This window comes from Triticum dicoccoides, chromosome 5B (genome assembly GCF_002162155.2).
Source record: "Triticum dicoccoides isolate Atlit2015 ecotype Zavitan chromosome 5B, WEW_v2.0, whole genome shotgun sequence".
Classification (NCBI taxonomy): Eukaryota; Viridiplantae; Streptophyta; class Magnoliopsida; order Poales; family Poaceae; genus Triticum; species Triticum dicoccoides.
This window is the reverse complement of record NC_041389.1, coordinates 3,640,440-3,668,011: the sequence shown is the minus strand read 5'-3', so window position 1 is coordinate 3,668,011 and position 27,572 is coordinate 3,640,440. Positions and strand designations below refer to the sequence as shown.

Here is a 27,572-nt window from a genome sequence, read left to right as displayed (position 1 = left end):
CAAGATTAAGCTGTTATGAACGCAAACAGAAGATAGAAACTCGCGATTGCCCTGTTGGATCCCACAAGTTAAGATGTGAGCAAAAGCAAACAGATTTGTTGATGCCTCATCGGTAGCCCACCGACAACAAACGACTCGACAACATCCAGTACCACCACTAGTACTCAATAGTGCACAGAGACAAAACTAGCTAGTACAAACTCAGTCGATTATGTGGTTGGCTGCAACTAATTTATTTAACAGACGTGGGGTACACTTACTGCTGGAGCTGGTACTTATTACAGTTGGCTTTCTTGTTTTTCAGAGAGAGGCCATAGTTAATGAAGATGAAGGCACTGGTATAGTGGTTGGTGCAGCTATCGGTAGTGATCAAATGCTAAAGCTCCATGGCGCATGGATGATTGCATAGATACTGGGATCATTTGCTCGTGTTCGAATCAGAAAAGTGAATTGACCTAAAACAAGATGGAACCGAAAGAAGTGAATCGACCTAGAACAAGATGGAACCGAAAGAAGTGAATTGACCTAGAACAACTGCTTGTGAACATAGAGAAACTGGGCATCGACAACTTGGCAAGACCATTTTAATTTAATTTAACCCGAAGAAAGACTCGCGGACATGTAATTTCATTCATTCGCATGACCATCCAGTGAAAGTTGATTAGCATTACAATAATGGGACAAATTAATTCATGAATCTGCATGCCAATAATTAAGTTTGTTCAAGAAAGATCCTGATCCTGCTCCTGCTCATGAATGAAGAGAAGCGAAACCTCTTCCATGGCGTCGATAGGGTCGGAGCAGCCCTTGAGGCCCCCCGACCGTCCTTGACACGAGAAGATGAGATGGAGATGGGATCGTCTCATCAAACTACCTGCATCCACCCACACCCACACCCACACCCACACATTAGATAGATGCAGATGCAGAGAGGAAGAGAAAGAAGAAGAGAAGTCACACATCCGAATCCGACGCTTTTGGAGGCCTCCTGCGGACTTGACTTGCGGAAGAAGAGTTGCGGAGGTTGGGCGCGGCAGGATTGTGGAGAAGGATGGAGCTTGAGACAGCATATAGGGTTTTCTTCTCCTGCAGCAAAGGAAATGAAAGGAAGGACCTTGGCATCACCAACCAACAGCATGACGATTGAGTTCCATGGCTTGGGCACCTGGAGAAGGTCGAAGCAGAGGAGGCGCAGCGAGAGAGAGGAAGAGCGCCCCGAGAGAGGAAGGAGGGAAGGCCGCCGGCTCACCTGCGGGTCGGGTCGATCTGGGACTGGGAGAGAAGGTGGGGGCGACGGATGTAGGGGATCTCCAGTGGGGAGGTCGCCGGGGTGGTGGATGGAGGCGGCGGCGCCACCGTGGGTAGGATAGGATGGAGACCAAGGGGACCAGGAGGGGAATGACAGACGACACTGAGAGAGAGAGGGGGAGAGAGAGATAGCTGCGTGGGGTCCAAGTCCAACCTTTGATGGAGAGCACCATCTCAACCGTTGATGGAGAGCACCAAGCGATCCAACGACGCAAAACCCGCATCACGCGGATCACCCCCTCCCCTCGCAATAAATTTTCCGTCCCGGTAACAACACCACACCGGTCAATCAATTTCAATCACTTGCTACCTCCAAGGGGGTTGGTTGGACATTTGATTCGATGTCATTGATTCGCTGAGCTGAGCTGCACAACACTTATCGCTCAAAATCATTTCTAGCTATGAAACATATATAGCCGGTTGATTTCATCAAATAAAGCCTGAAGAAAAGATAGTCATTCTCCAACGGAATAGATACACATATATATTGGATTGGACGGTTTTTCTTTTTTTTAAGTAAATTGGACGGGACGGTTTTTGTTGTTGTTGTTGTCGTCGTCGTCGTCGTCGTCGTTGTTGACTACATTGTATTAGGAGTATTCCTTTTGTTTAGTACAAACCACCAGCTTCAGAGTTTCGCTCCACGCTCCTCGCACCTCCCAGCCCGTCTCGTCGTCACACACTAGTTATAACAGCATCATCATGTGTCACACGATTCCAATACGCGCATGGGTCGGTTCCAGCACCCTTGAAAACTTCTTCATTTTATTTGTTTTAGGAATGGAGGAATCTTAACAAATATCTAACTACTTCATTGTAGATAATTAAACTTCTAGTTGTTTTAGAACCGGCAGACATCATTTTTTTTTTATAAAAAGATTAGACCATTCCTTTCTTTTTAACTTGAACTTCTTTTGGTCTTTGTAATAAACATCGGACAACTCCGTTATTTTTAGTTGGTTTTTTTGTTTTTGTAATAAACATCGAACCGCTCCGTTAGTTTAGTTTTAAACTTATATTTTTTAGAAATGGGGAAAGTACGTTTCTATAGTGATCAAACTGAATATTTTATTTGTAAACATTAAAATATCCAATTTTAAATTTAATCTTCTTGGTTTCTTTTTTACAAACGGGAAAAATGTTTTTAATAAACTTTGAACTACTCTATTTTTAATTTGAACTTCTTGCTTTGTTTATAAACGTAAGATACACATGTTGTTGTTTCATTTTAATTTGATATTTTTTTAAAAACCAAAACAAGATGATACGCAGTCAACCACATAGACCGGTACAAACATAATTAAGTTATCTATTTGTTATTTTTTTCAACCACTGGGAGAGAAGGTGGGGGCGACGGATGCAGGGGATCTCCGGTGAGGAGGTCGCCGGGGTGGTGGATGGAGGCGGCGGCGCCACCGTGGGTGGGATAGGATGGAGACCAAGGGAACCAGGAGGGGAATGACAGACGACACTGAGAGAGAGGGGGAGAGAGAGAGAGAGAGAGAGATAGCTGCGTGGGGTCCAAGTCCAACCTTTGATGGAGAGCACCATCTCAACCGTTGATGGAGAGCAGCAAGCGATCCAACGACCCCAAACCCGCATCACGCGGATCACCCCCTCCCCTTGCAATAAATTTCTCGTCCCGGTAACAACACCACACCGGTCAATCAATTTCAATCACTTGCTACCGTGGGTTTGGTTGGACATTTGATTCGATGTCATTGATTCGCTGAGCTGAGCTGCACAACACTTATCGCTCAAAATATTTTCAGATATAAAATTTAGGTCGCTCTTAGAGCATCTCTCGCAAAATCCCACAAGCGGACGACCCCGCAAAACTCGTTTAATTAAGGGTGCCCCTTCCTTTTAGACAAAAGTACGGGTGGGTAAATGGAAAAAGAGAGCCTGCCTTAAATAAAGGTGTTGCCTTCCCAAACAAATATTGTATGTATCTCTTGTCGCAAGAAAGAAAAAGAAAAACATAAAGTTTTGAATGAACGAAAATGAAAGCAAAGGAAGGGGCTTTAATTTTAAATTTAAAAAGAATTAAATGCGTCGTCGTTTGGCCTCCTCCAACCCGTCGCCGCCGTCGTTTTCGACACAAGGTCAAACTGACATGCATGCATTTCGAGGACAACGGCTTGGACGAGAAGGTGCAGCCGTCACCGTGCAGCTGCTCAAGGACAACAGCTTCGACAAGGCGTTGGGCCACTCCGGCATCCAGGTCATGCTCGGCCTCCCCAACGAGCTGCTCGCCACACCGTCGCCCGGGACGGCGCCGCCGCCGAGCACAACGTCTCCGACTACGGCGTCAACATCCGGTACGTACGTCTCTTTTCTTCTTCTTCTTCTTTTTCTTCTTTCTTTTTCATTCAAACAAACATGAAGAAACGAACAAGAGAAATCAAACTGATGGACATGCACGGATGGATGACAATGAAAGGAAGGATCGAACAATTCTTTCATTATTATTTTTTCTTTATCGGCTGTCAAGCTCCCTGATCCACCGGCAAGGATTAGAATTGTATCATTTGTATCTGAATATGTAGTGCAACGCTCAGAGGATCAGATCAGGAGGAGTGTGTTGCACAAAGATCCTCTATCCCTCCTCGACTAATATAATTAATATGGAAAATAGCAAATGCGAGGACTTGTGTGAAAAGTCCATTCAATCTTTCAGCTTTGCCTTGTTGTCGTATTGTATTATGGGGGGAACAAAATCAGGAACACGTCTTCTATAGCACTATGCTCCATAATTTTAAAGGCCTCACAGCCAATTGAGATTGTTGATTTGGATTCTGTTCCTCGATTTTGACCAGGTCGCATCCATCCTGGGGTCGTGTGGAGACAATCAGTGTTGGGTGGGCCCGATTTTGACTTGGTCGCATCCTGAAGTGCGCGCGCTTATGTTGAGTTGTGGGCATGGCGGCCGGTGCAAGCAGAAGCGGCCACGGTTGCGAGAGCGGGCACAGGACGCGGGTACAAGGAGGAGGGTGAGAGGAGCGGGTTTGGGAGAGGTATGGGTGGCTTACGGGCGGGCCCTCTATCCAAACTAACAGTCAACAAACGATGTTGACAATCATGTGCCACGCCAGCTCTTCCAGCGGAAATGGGCTGCCAGAAATCGGATTAATTCACTTTAAATCGGTCATCAGTGTTTATTGAGAATTTTAGTAAGGGAACAGTAGGTTTTTTGGGCGCCCAAGAAATGTGGTGGCAATTTCGTAGCTGAACTTTAAATGTGTGGTCTTTTGCAATTGACTCGGGTTCCTCGCTAGATGATGGGTGGTAAGAACATGTACACGAAGCACATAACTAGGAAAATAAACTACATTTAGGCTTCGTGTGCGCCTTCCAAATCTTTCCAGTCTTGAAGATGTTAGAATTAATGGGCCTGGCCCATTAACAAAATCTGAAATCTCAAATGAGCCCATGTGTAAAATGACAAGTGGTAGTGCTAAAGTTTTTTGAGAATATATTTCTTATGAAATATATGGATAGCATTGCTAGATTTTGCTATGAAATAATTCCTGAATCTAGTACAACTGATGAATATTTCAAACAAACACATGAGAAAGTCCTTGAGAAGGATAACGATGAAGTTCCTATAAGGAACAAGAGAGAAAGGGTTAGAAAATCCTTTGGTGATGATTTCATTTGTATACCTTGTGGACGACACACCCAAGTCTATTGCAGAGGCATATGCATCTCCAGATGTAGATGATTGGAAAGAAGCCGTTCATGATGAGATGGACTTAATTCTTTCTAATGTAACTTGGAAACTAATTGATAGACCATATGGTTGTAAACCTGTGGGATGTAAGAGGGTGTTCAAAAAGAAGCTAAAGCCTGATGGGCCGGCGAGGCAACCCGCAGGGCCGCCGTGCAGACGCGGCGGAGGCGGGTGGCATGGATCAATTGGCGGGCCGACGCGCGAGTGACGGCTATGATTGACCGTCGCATGGCGCGAAGCCGCCGGGGCGGGGCGATGCAGGTTTCCTGGTCGGAGCAGGGCAGCGACGGCCGACGCAGGGCGACGGGCGGACCGACGCGCGGACGGCGGCTGGCCTTAACGGGCCGCCTTGGCGCGCGTGGACGCGGGTCGGAGGAGAGGCGGGCTGGTCGCGCCGGGGTTGGAGTTGAGGCGCACGGGGGTCGACGACGGCGGCGGGCGACGCAAACCGATCAAGATTAGATTGGAAAACCAAAAAAAAACGCCGATCAAAAACGACCGGCGAGAGAGCGAAAAAGCCCGGAGCAAGGGCTCGGGAAAAAGACTCTCTAGGGCAGCCGGCCAACATCGGCTGTCAAGTATTTTCGGAAGGAGGTAGTACATCGGCTGTCAAGGTCCCTGGTCGGCAAGGATTAGAACTATACATTTGTATATGAATATGATCATCAGGAGGAATGTGTTGCACTTGCACAAAGATCCTCCATCCTCCTCCGACTAATACTACAACATGGAGAATGGGAAATGCGTTCAACCTTTGAGCTTTGCCTTGAGGAGCCAGCGGGTGCCCCAGACCCAGTTAATGATGGATGGATCGGTATGATCTTCTTGTGTGAGTTGGTTGTGTTGTTGCAGGCAGGCATTGGCAATGGGGAAATCCATCCAAGAGCAAATTATAAGTTGTCCTTCAATTCGATACGTCCTATGAAGGTCGCATGTGCAGTAAGTTAAGTTTGGGTTTGCATAGCTAGGGAAAGGAAAGCAAATTGCATCCGTTGGGAAGGTGCTATGCCAGAGGATAGGATAGGATGGACAAGTGTAGCAACCATACGGGAGTAGATTGGGCACCCAAATTTGCGACTTCATATTTTTTTTTGAATTTTCCTTATAATTTCTCGATTTAATTTTTGTATAGGGAGGAGGTGGAGAACTCAGGTGCTCATGTGTGTGTATTTCTGGGACCAATTTCTTGTATTACTTCATTTTGTGATTCCATCTCCAGTTATCTCTGCACTCCATTAGGATACGTGTGTGAGGCCGACATAACGTCACAATCCTACTGAGAAGTATAGTAGTATCAAACAGAGGAGGGACACACGTGCATATCACACTTGTCCCTTTTCCTCCTGGCTGGCTATGGCTAGATTCCAAGGTCAAAAACCCAAACCCGGCACCAACAAATGGATTCGTTCAGATACATGCGACATGCGCGTGAATGGTCCACTGAAATCCGGCCCATTGCTTTCCAGGGGCGCAGCTTCCCTTTGCCGTTTTATTTTTATGTCTTGGCAGACAAGTTAATGAATTCTTGTCCGGTAAGTATACGACTTAGAAACCAAGTCGGTTTGGGATTGTGATCGCGACACAATACCGCCTCTCATCCTAATATATATACTGCTACCGGCTGCAACCATAGACACACCAAAAACACCGAGGGTTTTGCTTCGTTTCACAACTTGCACCGCCACCATACTCTACTCTATTCCGAACGCCGACGTGCATCAGCGTGCGGGAGAGCAGGTCTACGGAATCGTTTGTCTTTGCGATCCTGCACCGGGAGAGGACGAATTAGGTTTTTGGGAAGCGCTCTGCGCGACTGCTCAAGTTCGTCATCACGGGTTGTCTTCCGTCCAAGTCGAGCGGTGCTACTCATCGTCTTCATTGTTGTCAGTTTGGTGGTAGGATCACGCATGTGGCCGGTTTGACAATTCACCTTGGCACTCTGACCCTCGCATTGCTCGCCATCATGGCACTCTGACCCTCCCTCCCTCTGACATTGATGAGGACACGTACGCGCGCTCACCACCTCAGCGCGCTCAAACAGATCTTCCACTAGATTGATTATTCTGGCAACAACTTCTCACTAGATTTTGCACATGAAGCAAGCAAGCATCCTCCCCTCCAACAGTCATTCCTCAATATGCTCGCCTGCCACCCACACCTTCATCAGCATCAACCAGTGTCATACATCAGGGTGGAGCGCAAATGTCTTAATTTTCACTTATAAATAACATACATTCCTCAACATTCTACATAATAAAGGGGAACTAACTAACCCAACTTGGGGCAGCCAATACATAACTCATCATCAATTCAATCTATACATGCCAAGTTCCTCCAGAAAATGTTTGATAAATAGGCACACAGTAAATCCAATGAGGCACGGAAAATTCCACAAATATAAATAAGCAAGGACCAGTAGATGTAGGGCTCAACTCACTCACTCACCGTGAGTGTACCATTTTTGCTTGTCCATCCATCCATGTCTTTCTCGCATCTTCTTCCTTCCATAGCTACTGTAAGACAATAAGTTTTGGGGGAACCAGCACAACCCTCTAGGGGTGGCTTATCTCATATATATAATGGGTGTGTTACAATAGGTACAATATACGTACACAAATACAGAAGCTATACATAGTCTAACACCCTCCCTCAATCTTAGCCACTTTCTAAAGAACTGAGAAGGGTAAGATTGCGCCTACAAGCCTCAAACTGTGGTAGAGGTAAAGGCTTAGTGAAGATGTCTGCAAGTTGATCCTTAGAAGAGATGAACTTGATCTGGAGTTGCTTCTGCGACACACGTTCCCGTACAAAGTGATAGTCAACTTCAATGTGTTTCGTTCAGGCATGAAATACCGGATTTGCAGAAAGATATGTAGCACCGATGTTATCACACTAAAGGATAGGAGGCTGCGGTTGAGACAAACCCAACTCCTGAAGCAAAGACTGCACCCAGATAATCTCTGCAGTAGCATTAGCCACAGCCTTATACTCAGCTTCAGTACTACTACGTGACACAGCCGCCACGTATAACTGACCACAAGGGCCCACACGGTGACACGCCAAGATTATTGGTCCGACGAGCGCCTCCTCCGGTCCTCGGTGCGCACGCATTCATGGCACCGCTCCGACATAACGCCTGAGGGACCAAGTCCGGCCATTTAAGCTAGACAGCGGCAGCCCATCCCTATGACGTCCCCATCCCTTCCCTCTCCCTTCCCTCGGTGCCGCCACCTTCCATCTGCTCGCTGTAGCTGCTAGCCATGGCCCGGCAGAGGATGACCATGTATGTGATGCTGACTCCAGAGTGTCGGTTGCAGCTGCTGGAAGAGATCCATGCTTGGCGCGATGTAAGGGTTGTTGTCGGCCTGCCTCCGGATTCTCCGTAGCCGGAGGAGCAGCATGCAAAGCCGGAGAAGCAGAATGCTGCCATGGTGGAGGCGGAGCCGGAACTGCCGGAGGACACACGGGAATATCGACAAGTTACTTTCATCACGATTCATATTGATTTAACGTTCATTGCCTTTAAAAGTGTTATGTGGGTGGACCAGAGCTCAGGTACTGTTTTTGCTTGAACAAATACCTAGTTATGATTAGATGGCCGGCTCACGCATCAATGTCCGCTGACGGACGATGAGGTGTCCGGTTTGGGGCGTCAGCGTTGGAGATGCACATAGACGCTCCCTAGTTTTGAAAGCCTAACTAGAGTTGAAGTTAAAAAATATATCCCTCAAATCAAATATAAAATATGCTTGAAGCTTCCCACATGCATGCATCGTAGAAATCCGACTCGATCCAATCGTGATATGTGAATGTGAGTTAACAAAAATAATCAAACCAAGAAAAAAGGAGCCTCCAATATAATATAATGTGCTCACATGGAATGAATGTTGGGGCCGGAGACGTACGCACGCTAGCTAGCTAGCTAGCTGGGTTTCTACAGGAGGAGGGGGGGGAAAGTTTCTTGGAGGAGCCGATTGCAAAGAGGATGGCAAAGATGAAGGGTCTGAATGCTTTCTCCATAAGGCGATGGTGATCCGTCTTAAGAGAGGCGTAACACTCCGGGGGTTTACCACGCCTCCCCGGCCAGATCGCCTCCACGTCGACGAGATATAGTCGTACCGCCCACAACGTCAATAACCTGCACACGCCCGCACCCACACCCACAACATTAGAAAAGAGGAGCTCCCTCAAGTAAGTAGTAGTGATCTAAACGCTCTTGTATTTCCAAGAGCTCAACTCACTCACCATGCGATGATAGCGAAGAAGATGCCCAGCGCGAAGCTCCATTCAGAGACGCCGTCGCGGCGCACGCAGCAGCATCCTTGTTTGAAGGTGAAATACGAGACGCAGCCCACAAGGACAGCCAGCTCGGCCAAACCCACCACGAAAGACAGGCTCATGGGGTACACGCATTCACCCCTCTCGTTCAACCTGATATCCTCCGGCTTCTATTTTTTTTAAACAAAACAAAACAAAAAAATTACAACAACCTAGTAAGTATAGCACGTATTCCGTTCCGTTAAACGCATGCAAATTAACAAACAAAAAGATAAATAGTACTCCCTTCGTCTAGGTGTCTAAGTCAACTTACGAAAATCAAATAATCCCAAAACACTTAGGCACGGTACATTAACTCCTTCCTCGTTTTTTGTTTTGTGACATCAACCAATAAGAGATGTGGGCCGTGCATGCTTTCAATGACTTGAGGCTACCAAACGTGACATGCAGTGGTTAGTTCATTGCATGCAATGCTATTAATTAGCAAAAAGATATTAAGTTTTCTCGTTTTCCTCTTCGCCTTGGTCGCGGTGCACAACGTAAGATGACTTACACACCTAGACGGAGGAAGTACTGGTATGAATAATATCATGTGGAACATGTGCTTGCTTACCTCGGGCCTTGTGGCATTGGCGGAGAGAATCAAGGCCGCTATGCCTAATCCTACCACCAACCCAGTTAGGAACCTTTTTAACTTCTCTGTGTTCATTTCGTTGTTGTCAGTTTGGTGGTAGGATCACGCATGTGGCCGGTTTGACAATTCACCTTGGCACCCAACTGCATGCATGCAGATACTGCGCATGATCTCGCAAGCAAAAAAAAAGAAACAAGAAGAGAAATAAGATAGATTGTTAAGATTAAGACATTATGGAAATGCATGCACTCACAATTCACATGGAGATGCATGCCATTGCCACAACCACGGGACTGAAATTTGTGTATGGATCTCGTCGGCTTCTCGCGTATGCATGCTTGCATTGACTCTTATTATGAGGAAGGTACCATGTCGAAACGGGAATGGAAGTCATGGGGAGGGGAATGAAAGTAGGTGAGCGGGCGTTTAGCGGTGGAGCTAGTTTCTCGTTTGTTTCTCCCCGTCCCAAAGCAAGTGGACCTCCGACTTTCTTGGAGAGTCAAACTTTGTTAAGGTTATGATGGGGACATCCTCCTTCAAGAGGTGATGTTAGTAGCAATGGCAAATCGGCAAGAAGGATCCCCTTGGCTGCCTCATGTGCATGCAGAGGTTGGACTACAATGTTAGGCCAGTCATAGTGGGAGTAACATAGCGCACTTCAAGAAAATTTTGTTTATGTGACAAGTAGTTAATGAGATGCTCCGTCCCCCAACCCTAGCCGCCCCTCCTCCTCACCCCAACCCTAGCCGCCCCTACTCCTAACCCCCCCCCCTTCCCTTCCTCGCCGCCGCCTGAGGCAGCCGCCGGGCAAGCCCGGGGCGCCAAGGATGGTGGCGGCGGGGCCTCGGTTGCCCCGCTTCTGCGTGGGGACCCCAGATCTGGAGTGGCGCCTCCATTGGCAAGGCACGGCAAGCTAGCAGCCGTGCGGGCGGTGGATCTGGTGTCCCGGCCGTGCGAGTGGCGGGATTCGATGGTCGTTGGCGGCCAGCGGCGGCTTCTGCGACGGTCGGTGCGCGCGATCTGGCGCCTCCCCCTCCTCCCCTGGTCGGCGTGCGCGCTAGCCTAGTCGGGCCGCACTTCCTCTTGGTCGCTGGTTCTGTACAGGAGGTGCTGCTGGTGGCGGGGATCTAGTTCGGGCAAAATCCCTGGCCGGCCATGACCGGCCGCGCCGGCGGCAACGCCTGAGGGCGTCGTTCCCTTCCTTGGAGGCGTCGGTATGGACTGATCTCCTCACTTCACATTCCCCTAGTTATCCCAGGCGCAAGCCCTAACTTTGTTGAGCTGCGGCGGCGCTCACGGCGCCGTTCCCTTCTTGAAGACGCCGCTTTGGAATCTTGGGGTTGGTGGCGCTTGTGGGTGGTGTACGACGGTGGTGGTGCGGCCCGATCCTAGCATGGATTTACGTACGTTGCTTGGTGATGGACTCGCGTAGATGGAGGTCATCGGCTGGCGTCATGGTGGCGTCAATGGCGGAGGACCTGCCAAGGCTCGCGCAGGTGGAGGTCGTCGTTTGGCGTCGTGGTGGCGTCGATGGCGGAGGACCTGCCAAGGTTGTCACCTCTCTGCTCTGAAAATGGACCAGTGGAAGATGGCGGCGATGACACATGTGAGTGCGTCAGACCGGTTTGAGCCCCGGACCCGGCAGATGGCTCGGTCGGGGCCTCCGGTTTTAGATGTTAAGCTTAGGTGAGAGGTCTGGGTATGTGGCCCAGCTTGCACCCTTCATCATTTGGATAGGAGTAGCGGCAAATGTTGCCAAGATGGCGGATTCAGACATATTGTTGTTCTAATTTGTAAGGTCCTCGAGAATAATCAATAAAATAGCCGCATGCATCTCCCAGATGCAGAGGCCGGGGGTCATCCTCCTTTTCTAAAAAAAAGTAGTTAATAAAATGTGGTAACATAATATGTTACTGCAACATAGCGCTTCTCAAAACAAAATGAGTAAGCTAATAAATGAGATCATCTATGATACTATTACTATATTACTTTATATTATAAAGGAAGTAACTTAGACTAATGTCATATGCGTGACACTAGTATAAGTTACTCTTCGCTATAACCAGCCGTAGTAGCATTAAGGCGAGGCAATCAGCATGGTGGAGGACGTGGAAGGGACGGGATTGAGATAGACCAACTGACCCCTGACGTGTGTTCTGACTTCTGAGCTTCCGACAAAGACAAAGAGAACAACGCTTAATTACCGTCGGAAAGTGAGTTGATCGATCGGGCGATCGTAGCCATCAGTCGTGCGCGCACACAGTTGTTTCCCTGTTTAATTTTTATTAATTATATTTCTTACAAATATATGCTACTAATGTTTATTAAAACATATCAGGGTGAAAGCAAATACTCCTCCGTCTCACAATATAAGAGCAAAAACGTAATATATTATGGAACGGGGAGAGTATCTTTTAACAAAAATTGTGATGAAAATAATTTAGTCGCTCGCTCGAGGGATGACGCATGCTAGCATTCATATTTGGGAAGTCATGGGCAGCTCACGCCTAACTTTTTATCTCCTCTTTCAATTCCCTCTACATGGAGGGGTGGCGTCCTCCCAGAAAATAGCCAAAATAATATTCACTAGGTGCTAGATACATCCATTTGAGCGACAAGTAATTTAAAACAGAGGTTTGTCAAATACTATATTTGTAGCTACCATAGAATTTTTGTCATTTTTTTTATATTTCATGGAAATTTATTTCATAAGTCCATGGCAAATTTATTACATATAGCTTTGTATTTGTTATAGTCCATGGCAATTTATTAATAAGTCCATCGCAAATTTAGTACATATAGCATGGCAAATAATTTGTATATAAGAGGGCATATTTTGTTGATCATACTATGGCAAATTATTTTGTGTATGTTCCATGGCAATTTTCATATTATATAGGCAGATTTTTTTTTCATTGTGTCATGAATTAAAAAAAATTGCCAAAAAATTATTTTGCGACATGAATTAGCAAGCTTTTGCAAATCTATGTATGTATTTAGAAAAATTATATGTGTTTCTGCGATGTGTTTTTTTCTTTGGACTATTTTTTTGTTCTTAGCATATGGATGACGCTGGGAAGGGAAAGGCTCAATAAAAGGCCTGCCAGCTATCGAGTCGCTGGTTTGAACCTTCCCTAGCAACCATTTTGTTCGCTGCACCTCCTCCTCCCAGCTGACGTTCCCCAATTATTTGGGTCCTAAATTCAACCACGCCTGCCATCACCCTGCAGTCTGCCGGCAGGGTGAGCGTGAATGCGACGCCAGCGTCAATGTTGATGCAGCGACTCCGAGTGGAAGGATGCCACTCGGCATATGGTATGACTCGACGATGTCGTAGGTGCTCTCATTGTTCGCCGAGGTGTTGATCTCCGGCAAGAGGAAGCAGACGGTGTCTATGCTAAAACCGACAGATCTCGAGTAGGGGGTCCCAAGTTTGGTGATCTGAGCTAGATGGTACCAGGAAAAAGTAGGGACACATTTCTTAACCAGGTTCAGGCCCTCTCGAAGAGGTAAAACCCTATGTCCTGTTTTTGATATATTAATTGTGATGGGGTTGCGTCCAGCATAGTTTTTGGTTTCTTTGCTAGTTGCTTCTTTTGGTGCTCATGACGAGCAAACCGCTCATCGGTTCTAGAGCTCTTGCCGCATCGACATGTACGCCTTTCATTAGCGGAATCGAGCAGATCTTTGATCGAATCTTTCTATTCTTTTTTGCTAGCCAGGTGTCTTCCCTAACACAGTATCTTGATACTATGTCCGATAGCTCAGGAAACGTTTTGAATCATCTCCGTGCGAAGATATTATGGATGCCTTCATTATGACAATTATAACGGAACGCCAAAATAGCTTCTGTATCGCAGCAATCTAGGATCTTATTTTTTACGAACAAGCATCTCATCCAGAATTGACGAGCGGTTTCTCTAGTCTTCTGTTTAACATAGGACAAATCCCGGACGTCGGTTGGTCCCGCACCCTCGAGACAATATGCAACGTGGGGGGAGAGCAAATCCGAATCTGAATTGATTTGACATCGTCCTGCCGATGCAAGGGTGGCTCAAGGAGACCCTTGGGACGGTTGCACGGCAGCGTGTTCGTGATCAGCTTGAGAGCTGGATCCGATCTCCAAGCTCGATTCGATCGTCTGCGGACACTGTTTTCTAAGGGGTGACCCGCCGGTTCCTCGGCCACGACCACCGAACTGTCCTCAACCGGATCCGAGGATGCTCCAAAAATTGCTTAAGTAGTACTAGCAAAAGGGCTTGTGCATTGCAATGGCAGTAAAAAAATCATAATCTCCAATTGCCATGACCACATTTTGCTGCATCGCCGAGATACAATATCACTCTCAATTTAATAAAATCATGAACAATTTTTGAAATCACGAAAAGAATTAAACTCATGCACATATTTGAAATCGTGAACATTTTTCCAATCCATGAACACTTTTACAAATTTTCAAACATTTTCTAAAATCAAGATTTTTTTTTAAAATTAATGACCATTTTATACTACTTGCAAACATTTTTAAAAAATATGAACAATTTTCAAACAATTTTCTTGAGTCGGTGGTTTTTTCTAGAATCGATGGACATTTTCTTTGTAAATTGGTGGAATAATTTTTGACATTCACGAACATTTATTTTGATAAAATGAACATTTTATGAAATGCATGATATTTTTGATTCAATGAACATTTTTCCACGAAATAGTTTTAAGAATAGTTTTAGAAAAATAGTGGAAAACTACAAAATTTTCATGAACATTTTTCCACAAATTTTTCACGAACATTTTTCTAAACCATTCACGAAAATACTTCACGAACATTTGTGGAAAACTACCATTTTCGTGAAATCTTCAAAAAAAATTATGAACATTTTTCTAAAACTCATGGACATTCTTACAGATTTAAAACATTTTCTAAAATTATGAACATTTTCTGAATTAATTAATTTTTTATAATATTTGAAAAAAATGAAATTGTGAACATTTTTTAAAAATAGGTTTATTGAATAGGCGAAAATTTCTAGAGTTGCCGAACATTATTTTGGAAATTTGTGGAACAATTTTTGATATTCACGCATATTTTTTGATTTAACGAACATTTTTTCAAATGCATGATCATTTTTTGAATCAGACAATATTTTATGAAACAATAAAGTATTTTATAAGGCACTAATAGTTTTTGCTTTTTTAGGATATTTTTCAATTCATGAACATTTTTTTGAATTGGCAAAATTTTGCTCAATTTCATTAGCATATTTTAAGACACAAACATTTTGAAAAAATCATGAACATTTTTTGATTTCACGACATTTGTTTCCATAACTGCGCACTTTTGTTAGAAATCACGAACATTTTCTGAGTCCACAAACAGTTATGAATTATTAAACATTCTATTTGGGACCTCATGGGACGCCGTCGCCGACCGCTACCTCGCAGCGCTGCGAGTTGTCGTCCTCCCGCGCCCCGCCCATCGATCGTGCGGCGACACGGTCTTTGATTTCCAAGTCAAGAACATTCTAGACTGGCTTGAAGACTTGAACAACGGTGTGCCGGAGGACAACAACAAGCATGCAGCCACCACCATAATTTGATTTGATTTGTTTAATATTGTATCTCGACAATGTATCTCGGTCGTATGAATGTAAAGTCACAATGTGACTGAATGAAACCTATGGTTTAAACAAATTTGCGTTTTTCTCTCTGAATGTACAAACTTATGAAATGATTTTTTAAACATCAATGTTTTCTCCGAATAAAATACTTATCGCACACACTTTAGATATAACACCCGTATGCAAAGCGAGAGTTATGGTTCCTTCCCCAGTAAGGCAAAACTAAATGAGAGAAAAAAAGAATGGACAATGTTACTATCCTTTTCCACACTTTCATATAACTAGTGGGAATTTTTTGTTATAGAAGTTGACTTGTATATTCCAATTATGGACTTCCTCAAATGCTCGAGGTCTTCTTGAGCAAGCAAGTTGGATGCACGCCCATTTAGTTTTCTTTTGAATGTTCATACACTTATAGTTCTTAGTAAATCCGTTGCATGGCAATCCTTACTCATTGCATTGATATCAATTGATGGCCATCTTCATAGCCCGTTAATTAGCCTCGTTGATACGAGAATTTCTCATTTTTTGTCTTCTCCATATCAACCTCTATCATCATATTCTATTCTATCCATAGTGCTATATCCATAGCTTGCGCTCATGTATTGCGTGAGAGTTGAAAAAGCTGAAGCGCGTTAAAAAGTATGAACCAATTGCTCGGCTTGCCATCGGGGTTGTGCATGATAAATACTTTGTGTTAAGAAGATAGAGCATGAGAAGGCTATATAATTTTGTAGGGATAATGTTCTTTAGCATTGATATTTTGAAAGGCATGATTGTTTGTTGGTATGCCGGAGTATTTATGTCTTTATATCAAATTATAGACTATTACTTTGAATCATTCGGATCTTAATATTCATGCCACAAAATAAAGATTACATGATGAATATGATAGGTAATATTCCACATCAAAAGTCCTGATGGTAATCAAAGAGCGAGCGTGTCGACGACGATCACATCAACCTTGGAACCATTTCCCACGCGCATCGTCACTTCGTCCTTCGCCAGCCTTTATCTATTCTGTAGTTCCTGTTTAGAGTTGCAAATGTGAGCAACCGAACTGGTATCAAATACTCAGGCAATAAACGAAAGCTGATAAGGTACACATCAATAACATATATATCATATATACCTTGTTGACGTTGGGCCCCTTCTTGTCTGCCAAATGTTGGAAATATGCCCTAGATGCAATAATAAAATGGTTATTATTATATTTCCTTGTTCATGATAATTGTCTATTGTTCATGTTATAATTGTATTAACCGGAAACTGTAGTACATGTGTGAATACATAGACCACAACATGTCCCTAGTGAGCCTCTAGTTGACTAGCTCGTTGATCAATAGATGGTTATGGTTTCTTGACCATGGACATTGAATGTCGTTGATACCAAGAACACATCATTAGGAGAATAATGTGATGGATAAGACCCAATCCCTAAGCATAGCACGAGATCGTGTAGTTCGTTTGCTAGAGCTTTTCTAATGTCAAGTATCATTTCCTTAGACCATGTGATTGTGCAACTCCCGGATACCATAGGAATGCTTTGGGTGTATCAAACGTCATAATGTAATTGGGTGACCATAAAGGTGCACTACAGGTATCTCCGAAAGTGTCTGTTGGGTTGGCACGAATCGAGACTGGGATTTGTCAATCCGTATGACGGAGAGGTATCTCTGGGCCCACTCGGTAATGCATCATCATAATGACCTCAATGTGACTAAGAAGTTAGCCACGGGATCATGCGTTACAGAACGAGTAAAGAGACTTGCCGGTAACGAGATTGAAGGAGGTACGGGGATACCGACGATCGAATCTTGTGCAAGTAACATATCGAAGGACAAAAGGAATTGTATACGGGATTGATTGAATCCTCGACATCGTGGTTCATCCGATGAGATCATGGAGGAACATGTGGGAGCCAATATGGGTATCCAAATCCCACTATTGATTATTGTCTGGAGAGGTATCTCGGTCATGTTTGCATGGTTCCCGAACCCGAAGGGTCTACACACTTAAGGTTCGATGACACTAGAGTTGTAATGGGAATAGTATGTGGTTACCGAAGGTTGTTCGGAGTCCCGGATGAGATACCGGATGTGACGAGAAACTCCAGAATGGTCCGGAGGTGAAGATCGATATATTGGACGAAGGGTATTGGAGTCTGGAATTGTTTCGGGGGTACCAGTTGACGACCAGCGTGATCGAAAGAGGTTTCGGAGGCCCCAACAAGCGTTGAGGGGCCTTATGGGCCAAGGGAAGGGGGCACCAGCCCACTAAGGGGTTGTGCGCCCCTCCCACTCCATATCAAATAACTTGGAGAGGTGGGGCGCCTACTCTAGGGCAGCCACCCCCTCCCGGCTTGGGGGCCAAGTCTCCTAGGGTGGGGGCGCCCAAACACATCTAGGGTTTCCCCTGTGGCCACCGCCCCTCCCATAGGGAAACCCTAGGGCACCTCCTCCTCCCTCCTTCCCCCTATATATAGTGAGGGAGAGAGAGGGCAGCCGTGACCTCTTCCCCTGGCGCATCCCTCCTCCCTCCTACACCTCCTCCTCCTCCGTAGTGCTTGGCGAAGCCTTGCTAGAGAACCACGAGCTCCTCCACCACCATGCCGTCGTGCTGCCGGAGTTCTCCCTCAACTTATCCTCCCCCCTTGCTGGATCAAGAAGGAGGAGACATCCCTGGGCTGTACGTGTGTTGAATGTGGAGGCGCCGTCCGTTCAGTGCTTGGATCGGATCTTCCGCGACTTGAATCGCCGCGAATACGACTCCATCAACCGCGTTCTTGTAACGCTTCCGCTTAGTGATGTTCAAGGGTATGAAGATGCACTCCCTCTCTCTCATTGCTAGCATCTCCTAGATTGATCTTGGTGACACGTAGGAACTTTTTTGATTTATTACTACGTTCCCCAACAGTGGCATCATGAGCTAGGTCTATGCGTAGATTCTATACACGAGTAGAACACAAGTAGTTGTGGGCGATGATTTGGTCAATTTTCTTACCGTTACTAGTCTTATCTTGATTCGGCAGCATTGTGGGATGAAGCGGCCCGGACCGACCTTACACGTACGCTTATGTGAGATAGGTTCCACCGACTGACATGCACTTGTTGCATAAGGTGGCTAGCAGGTGTCGATCTCTCCCACTTTAGTCGGATCGGATTCGATGAAGAGGGTCCTTATGAAGGGTAAATAGCAATCGGCATATCACCGTTGTGGCTTTTGCGTAGGTAAGAAACGTTCTTTCTAGAAACCCATAGGAGCCACGTAAAACATGCAACAACAATTAGAGGATGTCTAACTTGTTTTTGCAGGGTATGATATGTGATGTGATATGGCCAAAAGGATGTGATGAATTATATCTATGATGCATGAGATTGATCATGTTTTTGTAATAGGAATCACGACTTGCATGTCGATGAGTATGACAACTGGCAGGAGCCATAGGAGTTGTCTTAATATATTGTATGACCTATGAGTCAATATAAGCGCCATGTAATTACTTTACTTTATTGCTAACCGTTAGCCATAGTAGTAGAAGTAATAGTTGGCAATACAACTTCATGAAGACACAATGATGGAGATCATGGTGTCATGCCGGTGACGATGGTGATCATGCTGCGCCTCGAAGATGGAGATCAAAAGCGCAAGATGATATTGGCCATATCATGTCACTTTATGATTTGCATGTGATGTTTGTCATGTTTACATCTTGTTTGCTTAGAATGACGGTAGCATAAATAAGATGATCGCTCACTAAAATTTCAAGAAATGTGTTCCCCCTAACTATGCACCGTTGCGAAAGTTCATTATCTTGAAGCACCACGTGATGATCAGGTGTGATAGATTCTAACGTTTGCATACAACGGGTGTAAGCCAGATTTACACATGTGAAACACTTAGGTTGACTTGACGTGTCTAGCATGTACATACATGGCCTCGGAACACGAGAGACTGAAAGGTCGAACATGAGTCGTATGGTAGATGCGATCAAGATGGAGATGTTCACCGTTGATGACTAGTCCGTCCCACATGATGATCAGACACGTCCTAGTCGATTCGGATCATGTATCACTTAGATGACTAGAGAGATGTCTATCTGAGTGGGAGTTCATTATATAATTTGATTAGATGAACCTAGTTATCATGAACTTAGTCTAAAATTGTCTTTACAATCTATCATGTAGATCCAATGGCCCACGCTAATGTTGCCCTCAACTTCAACGCGTTCCTAGAGAAAACCAAATTAAAGGACGACGGAGGCAACTATACGGATTGGGTCCGTAACTTGTGGATCATCCTCATAGCGCCAAGAAAGCATATGTCCTTGAAGCACCGCTAGGTGACGCACCCATTTTCCCAGCAACTCAAGACATTATGAACGCCTGACAGTCGCGTAGTGATGATTACTCCTTGGTTCAGTGCGGCATGCTTTATAGCTTAGAATCGGGGCTCCAAAAGCGTTTTGAGCAACACGGAGCATATGAGATGTTCCAAGAGCTGAAAAGGGTTTTCCAAGCTCATGTCCGGGTCGAGAGATATGAAGTCTCTGACAAGTTCTATAGTTGTAAGATGGAGGAAAACAGTTCTGTCAGCGAGCATATACTCAAAATGTCTGGGTTGCACAACCGCTTGTCTCAACTGGAGTTAATCTTCCAGATGAATCAGTCATTGACAGAATCCTCTAGTCGGTTCCACCTAGCTACAAGAGCTTTGTGATATGCAAGGGATGGAGAAGTCCATTCCTGAGTTATATTCAATGCTAAAATCAGTGGAGGTGGAGATAAAAAAGGAACATCAAGTGTTGATGGTGAATAAGACCACTAGTTTCAAGAAAGGCAAGGGAAAGAAGAACTTCAAGAAGGACGACAAGGGAGTCATTGCGCCCGGTAAGTCAGTTGCCGGGAAGAAGCCAAAGAATGGACCCAAGCCTGAGACTGAGTGCTTTTATTGCAAGGGAAATCGTCACTGGAAGCGGAACTGCCCTAAGTACTTAGCAGATAAGAAGTCTGGCAACGCCAAAGGTATATATGATATACATGTTATTGATGTTACCTTACCAGCGCTCGTCGTAGCTCCTAGGTATTTGATACCGGTGTGGTTGCTCACATTTGTAACTCAAAATAGGAGCTGTGGAATAAGTGGAGACTGGCGAAGGACGAGGTGACGATGCGCGTCGGGAATGGTTCCAAGGTCGATGTGATCCCCGTCAGCACACTACCTCTACATCTACCTTCGGGATTAGTTTTAAACCTCAATAATTGTTATTTAGTACCAGCTTTGAGCATGAACATTGTATCTGGATCTCGTTTGATACGAGATGGCTACTCATTTAAATCCGAGAATAATGGTTGTTCTATTTATATGAGAGATATGTTTTATGGTCATGCTCCGCTGGTCAGTGGTTTATTTTTATTGAATCTCGAACATGATGTTACACATATTCATAGTGTGAATGCCAAAAGATGTAAGGTTGATAATGATAGTCCCAGATACTTGTGGCATTGCCACCTTGGTCACATTGGTGTCAAACGCATGAAGAAACTCTATGCAGATGGACTTTTGGAGTCTCTTGATTATGAATCATTTGACACGTGCGAACTATGCCTCATGGGCAAGATGAACAAGACTCCGTTCTCCGGAACAATGGAGCGAGCAACCAACTTGTTGGAAATAATACATACTGATGTATGCGGTCCAATGAGCATTGAGGCTCGCGGTGGCTATCATTATGTTCTCACCATCACCGAGACTTAAGTAGATATGGGTATGTCTACTTAATGAAACACAAGTCTGAGACCCTTGAAAAGTTCAAGGAATTTCAGAACAAGGTAGAGAATCAACGTGACAGCAAAAGAAAGTTCTTATGATCAGATCATGGAGGAGAATATTTGAGTCACGAGTTTGCACGCACTTAAGGAAATGTGGAATTGTTTCAAAACTCACGCCGCATGGAACACCTCAGTGTAATGGTGTCTCCGAATGTCGTAATCGCACTCTATTGGATATGGTGCAATCTATGATGTCTCTTACCGATCTACCACTATCATTTTCGGGTTATGCTTTAGAGAATGCCACATTCACTTTAAATAGGGCACCGTCTAAATCCGTTGAGATGACACTGTATGAATTATGGTTTGGGAAGAAACCTAGGCTGTCAATAATCTAGATTACATGGTAATGATTTTAACACCCATCGAGTTTTGGTGTTGATCATGTTTTTCTCGTGGAAGAGGCTTAGTCAACAGGTCTGCTACAGATCCGTGTGTATTTTGCAAATCTCTATGTCCCCCTCCTTGACTTGATCACGGATGGAGTTGAAGCATCTCTTGATGTGTTTGGTTCTTTTGTGAAATCTGGATTCCTTTGCTAAGGCAATTGCTCCACTATTGTCACAAAAGATTTTCATTGGACTTGACACACTAGGTATTACACCTAGATCAGATATGAACTCCTATATCTAGACTCCTTCATTTGCTGCTTCCGAAGCAGCTATGTACTCCACTTCACATGTAGATCCCGCCACAATGCTTTGCTTGGAACTGCACCAACTGACAGCTCCACCATTTAAAATAAATATGTATCTAGTTTGTGACTTAGAGTCATTCGGATTAGTGTCAAAAATAGCATCGACGTAACCATTTATGATGAGCTCTTTGTCACCTCCATAAACGAGAAACATATCCTTGGTCCTTTTCAGGTACTTCAGGATATTCTTGACCGATGTCCAGTGATCCACTCCTAGATTATTTTGTACCTCCCTGCCAGACTTATGGCAAGGCACACATCAGGTCTGGTACACAACATAGCATACATGATAGAACATATGGCTGAGGCATAGGGAATGACTTTCATTTCCTATCTATCTTCTGCAGTGGTCGGGCGTTGAGTCTGACTCAATTTCACACCTTGCAACACAGGCAAGAACCCTTTCTTTAAATGATCCATTTTGAACTTCCTCAAAACTTTGTCAAGGTATGTGCTTTGTGAAAGTCCTATTAAGCGTCTTGATCTATCTCTATAGATCTTGATGCCCAATATATAAGCATCTTCACCGAGGTCTTTCATTGAAAAACTTTTATTCAAGTATCCTTTTATGCTATCCAGAAATTCTACATCATTTCCAGTCAACAATATGTCATCCACATATAATATTAGAAATGCTATAGAGCTCCCACTCACTTTCTTGTAAATACAGGCTTCTCCGAACGTCTGTATAAAACCATATGCTTTGATCACCTCATCAAAGCGTATATTCCAACAATGAGATGCTTGCACAAGTCCATAGATGGATTGCTAGAGCTTGCACACTTTGTTAGCACATTTAGGATCGACAAAACCTTGTGGTTGCATCGTATACAACTCTTCTTTAAGAAATTCATTAAGGAATGCAGTTTTGACGTCCATTTTCCAAATTTCATAATCATAAAATGCGGCAATTGATATCATGATTCTGACAGACTTAAGCATCGCTACGGGTGGGAAAGTCTCATCGTAGTCAATACTTGATGTATGTATTGCATATGGATACCTGTGGTGACAATGGGGTATTATATTGAGTCACTTGATATATGTTTTGGTAATCAACTCGTGGATTCCCGTGGTGACATTGGGGTGATCTAGGCATAGGGGTTGATACACGTTTTCGTCCTACGTTCTTCGATAGAAACTTTGGAATGATTCTTTGTTGCATGTTGAGGGCTTGTTATATGATTTAATTATGTTAGCATTGTTGAGAGATTGCACTAGTGAAAGTATGAACCCTAGGCCATGTTTTCAAGCATTGCAATTCCATTTGTGCTCACTTTTATCGCTTGCTACCTTGTTGTTTTTATTTATTCAGATTATAAAAATATATTTCTACTATCCATACTACACTTGTATCACCATCTCTTTGCCGAACTAGTCCACCTATACAATCTTCCATTGTATTGGGTGTGTTAGGGACACAAGAGATTTGTTATATTTGATTGCAGGGTTGTTTGAGAGAGACCATGTTCTCCTACGCCTCCCACGGATTGATAAATCTTAGGTCATCCACTCGAGGGAAATTTGCTACTGTCCTACAAAACTCTGTGCTTGGAGGCCCAACAGAGTCTGCAAGAAGAAAGGTTGCATAGTAGACATCAATCACCCCCTCTCGCAAGCATCCGCAACTACGAAAGAAGAATTAAGATAAACCTAACCATAGCATGAATCATATGGATCCAAATCAGCCCCTTACAGAATAATGCATAAACTAGGGTTTAAGCTTCTGTCACTCTCACAACACATCATCTACTTATTACTACACAATGCCTTCCCTTAGGCGCAAGTATGGTGAAGTGTCATGTAGTCGACATTCACATGACACCACTAAAGGAAGAGTAACATACATATCATCAAACGAATACCAACTTCACATGATTACTTGTAACAAGACTTATACCATGTCCTCAAGAACAAAAGTAACCATTCACAAATCATATTCATGTTCAAGATCAGAGGTGTATTGAATATGCTCAAGGATCTGAACATATAATCTTCCACCAAATAAAGCAATTAGCATCAACTACAAGGTGTAATCAACACTACTAACAACCCATAGGTACCAATCTGAGGTTTTGAGACAAAGATTGAATACAAGAGATGAACTAGGGTTTGAGATGTGTTGTGGTGGGCGCACGGCAGATGCCAAGGGATGGCTATAGAGAGGAGGAGGCTCAAGGGTGCTGGTGGACTCCAGAAGCGGGGTTGGCATGAGCGGGCACGGGACGCCGGACATACCCAGGTTTGGGGCTCTCCGGAGAGATAATACCCTTAGTCCTGTCAAGTGTAGTTTGATGTTCGATAGTACAATGTCGCTCCTGGAGCTGTATGCGAGGGGAAGGGAGCTGGCCAAGGCTTAGGCCGCACCTTCTCCCCGAGGTTGTTGTTGGGTGGCTAGTTCTGAGCTTGCTTGCTCATGTTCTCTACGTATCACCTATGTTCCTCCTTGTATACGCGTGGGCTCTTGGGGGGTTTTATAGACCAACCCCCCAGGGGTACAATGGTAATGCTGCGAGTCGGTGGGTCTGGTTTGTCGGCGTCCGGGAACCCGTACTGGGTCCCGCTGGGGGCATGTGGTTCACCGGGTTCCCCTAGGTGCGGGCCCCGCATGTCTAGGGGTACTGTGCGCCGTCTTGTCGATCGTCAGGGTGAGGCCGAGTCGAGTCATGTACAGTGGCGCCCCATGAGGTCACCGCTTGCTGTCATTAGAGGCAAGGGCGAGGGCACTGTAGCCACGCCAGCCCTGGTCAGCGGGTAGGTGAGGGGCACTGTTGCCTCGCTCCGGTTGACCATAGGCATGGGCGGGGCACTATTGCCTCGGTCATTGGTGATTGAAGTCTCGTCCCATCGTACGGCCTGGATGGGACGGGAGCTGACCCGTGGCTGGATTGCGGAGCACGCCACGGGTGGAGTTGGGTTGTCGAGGGAGCCTTGGTCGCGCCGGGTTTGGCCGCCTTGTGTCGGTTGTTGGGGCCGAGTCGACGCGTCTTGCTGGGTCGGAGTGTTTGGCCGGGTCGCGGGGTTTGGCCGGGTCGAGCGACCCGGCCAAGCGCGTGCCGGCTTGAGGGGCGATGCTGGCCCAGTTGTTTTGAGAAGGATCAGGGTTCCGTTGCCTGCCCGGGGTTTATCCTCCCGACAGTAGTCCCCAAAGCTGTGAAGGTCCGCCGTCTTCGAATGAGTGGGCCTTCGCAGTTTCCCCCTTGAGCAAGGCGGATTCTGCGAGCGCCGAGTCCGGCAACACCCACTGTGTTCCAGTTTTCTAGGAAACCGGATCGCGGCATCCCGGCGGTGGCGGGAACCGAGGAGTTCATCGAATCTTCGGGCAATCCCTCGATCTTCACGCAGGCGCCACGTGGTGCCCGGGAGTCGGAGGGGCCTGACGGGCCACGCGCGTGACGGGACTGAGCAATGGGCTGGGGCCCGCTGCCGTGCGCCCTTGGCCCACACGCGCGGATTTATTGCGGCGTTTGGGGGCCGGTTGCCCTTCCCCAAACAGTTACTGCGTGTGTACGTGCACACTTATTGCGGGGTAGTGGAAAGGGTGCGCGCAGATGATCCCACTCCCCCACGATCAAACTGAGGGTTATAAATCGGGGAGCAGGGGCGACGGGCATCATTCTCGCTCGCACCCTCCCGCCCCTTGCTCTCGCCCCGCTCTCTGCAACCGACGCACTGCGGCACCTGCTGCTCGAGCGGAACTTCTCCGTTGTCCATTCTCTCTCTTCTTCCTTCTTCCATGGCTCTGTCGTCGGGCTCTTGGATGGGCTCCAATGCCACTGACGAGGACATCACCCATCTCCGAGCGTCACGGCGCCTGCCGTGGGAGATGGATGTCGACGTTCGTCTGCCGCACGGCGAGCAGAGGCCGCAGCCGGAGGAGTCGGAGCGCGTGGTCTTCCTCATGCACTTCGAGCACGGTTTCAGGCTGCCGGTGAGCACCTTCTTTCGCACATTCCTAGAGTTCTTTGGGCTTCAGCCGCATCACCTTGGCGCCGGCGCCATCGTCCAGCTCTCCGGCTTCGACACCCTCCGCGAGCGGTACCTGGGGGGTCGATCCCACAATCGATCTCTGGGCGCGCTTCTTCTCCCTGAAGCAGCAGGGCCCGTCGACCGCGGAGTTCGCCGACAGCGGGGCCGCCGTTATCTCGAAGCGGTCGGGGGCGGACTTTCCCAAGATCCCGCTGGAAGATTCTGCCAAGAAATGGCAGAACTCGTTCTTCTACATCCGCAACCTAGGTGCGGACCGCATCAACCTTCCGCCCATCGCCATCGCGCCGCCGCGGGTGAAGACAAACTGGGGCTACTCGCTCAGGCGCCCGTCGTAGGAGATTCTCAATTTCTGCGAGTGGGTGGCTATGATGAGGACGCGGGAGGGGCTCTCCGGCAGCAACCTCATCGCCGTGTTCATCATGCACCGAGTCCTCCCGCTGCAGAGGCGCTCCTGCCTCATCGGCGAGATGGTGGGCCTTCAAGACCCCAACCGTATGGGGTCGGCGCGGCTGACGGTGGAGCAGATCGCGCGCCATGTGAACGACATCTCCAAGGCCAACCTTGGAGAGGACTGGCGGTTCAGCAAGGTGTCATACAATGACTCGAACCCGGCGCCGCAGGTGAGTGTCTGGTAACCTTTCTTTGCCGCTGTGCACCTCCTCGTCCGTCCTGACGCGACACGGGAGGTGCTCTTGAACGCGATCCAGCATCCTTACGCCCGGGCTATGTCGCAAGTGGCGCCGGTGGCGCCAGGGGGGCCCGCGGCATGTGGCGGGGAGGAGGAAGCCGAGGCCGACGCCAGTGCGGGGCATCGCGCGGGTAAGTCTTGTATTTTTCTTCATGGATCTTGAGTTGTTGACCGTGGCTCGGTGCGGGCGATGCTGATGCCAGTTGTTGGTGCAGCAACGTCGGGGGCGGAGGCGGCGACGCGGGCGGAGCTGGGTCGTTGCGTGGGGCGGTGCCGAGCCACCCGCACGAGGAGGACAGTGTCGCTCCGCGGCCCCGGGCCCCGAAGCGCACGGCGGACCCGGCCGAGGCCGGGAAGAAGGCCAAGAGGAGGCGCGGCGGGAGGCCGACTCCGGTCCCGGTCCTGACGGGGTAAGCTTTATCTTCTGCACGCGTCCGGGCTTGCCGAGCCGGCCTTGTTTCCTTTTGTTCATTCTGTCTTCTTCTTCAGGTCGCCGATTGCGTTGGCGAAGGCGGCGGCGGAGGCCGCGGCCGCCGAAGGCACCGCGTTCCGCAGGAGCCGGTCCGACCTCGTTGACCAGGACGAGGTGGAGGGGTGGTCCGACTTGGACCTCGGCCTGGACCCGAACGACGCCGAGGGCTTGGACTGGTGCGACTTGAACAGGGCCGAGGCAGAGCTGGAGGTGGCGTCAGTCCGCGCTTGGACCGATGCAGCGGCAGAATGGGCTCGAGTCGGTGCGGAGCCGGCCTGGCGCGAGATGCCGGAGGGCACGGTGGTGGCGGCGACGGTCTTTGAGCC

The 27,572-nt window shown here is 46.8% G+C and overlaps 1 protein-coding gene and 1 long non-coding RNA gene across 3 annotated transcripts; both read right to left on the bottom strand.

Moving 5' to 3' along the window:
* Positions 1 to 562: 562 nt before the first annotated feature.
* On the bottom strand, positions 563 to 1,394 carry LOC119304978. The gene is made up of 2 exons (XR_005148502.1): positions 961 to 1,394; positions 563 to 874 (listed from the first exon to the last, which is right to left on the bottom strand). It is a non-coding gene; the product is annotated as an uncharacterized LOC119304978 (long non-coding RNA).
* Positions 1,395 to 8,750: 7,356 nt separating this feature from the next.
* Positions 8,751 to 10,276, bottom strand: LOC119304977. Of its 2 annotated transcripts, none has more exons than XM_037581634.1 (4): positions 10,207 to 10,276; positions 9,933 to 10,113; positions 9,287 to 9,489; positions 8,751 to 9,179 (listed from the first exon to the last, which is right to left on the bottom strand). In XM_037581634.1, the coding sequence occupies exons 2-4, from the start codon at positions 10,026 to 10,028 to the stop codon at positions 8,960 to 8,962; spliced, it is 519 nt and encodes a 172-aa protein (XP_037437531.1). In that variant the 5' UTR covers positions 10,029 to 10,113; positions 10,207 to 10,276; the 3' UTR covers positions 8,751 to 8,959. The 2 variants fall into 2 exon arrangements, with proteins under 2 accessions (XP_037437531.1, XP_037437533.1); XM_037581636.1 differs by having other exon boundaries at positions 9,933 to 10,124; positions 10,207 to 10,272.
* Between the last annotated feature and the right edge of the window lie 17,296 nt (positions 10,277 to 27,572).

Excerpts from the sequence above, each read along its gene's own strand:
- LOC119304977 (XM_037581634.1), bottom strand. The coding sequence starts at position 10,028 with ATGAACACAGAGAAGTTAAAAAGGTTCCTAACTGGGTTGGTGGTAGGA. Across the intron at positions 9,490-9,932 it reads CCAATGCCACAAGGCCCGAG|AAGCCGGAGGATATCAGGTT; the intron begins GTAAGCAAGCAC and ends TAAAAAAAATAG. Across the intron at positions 9,180-9,286 it reads TTCTTCGCTATCATCGCATG|GTTATTGACGTTGTGGGCGG; the intron begins GTGAGTGAGTTG and ends GGGCGTGTGCAG.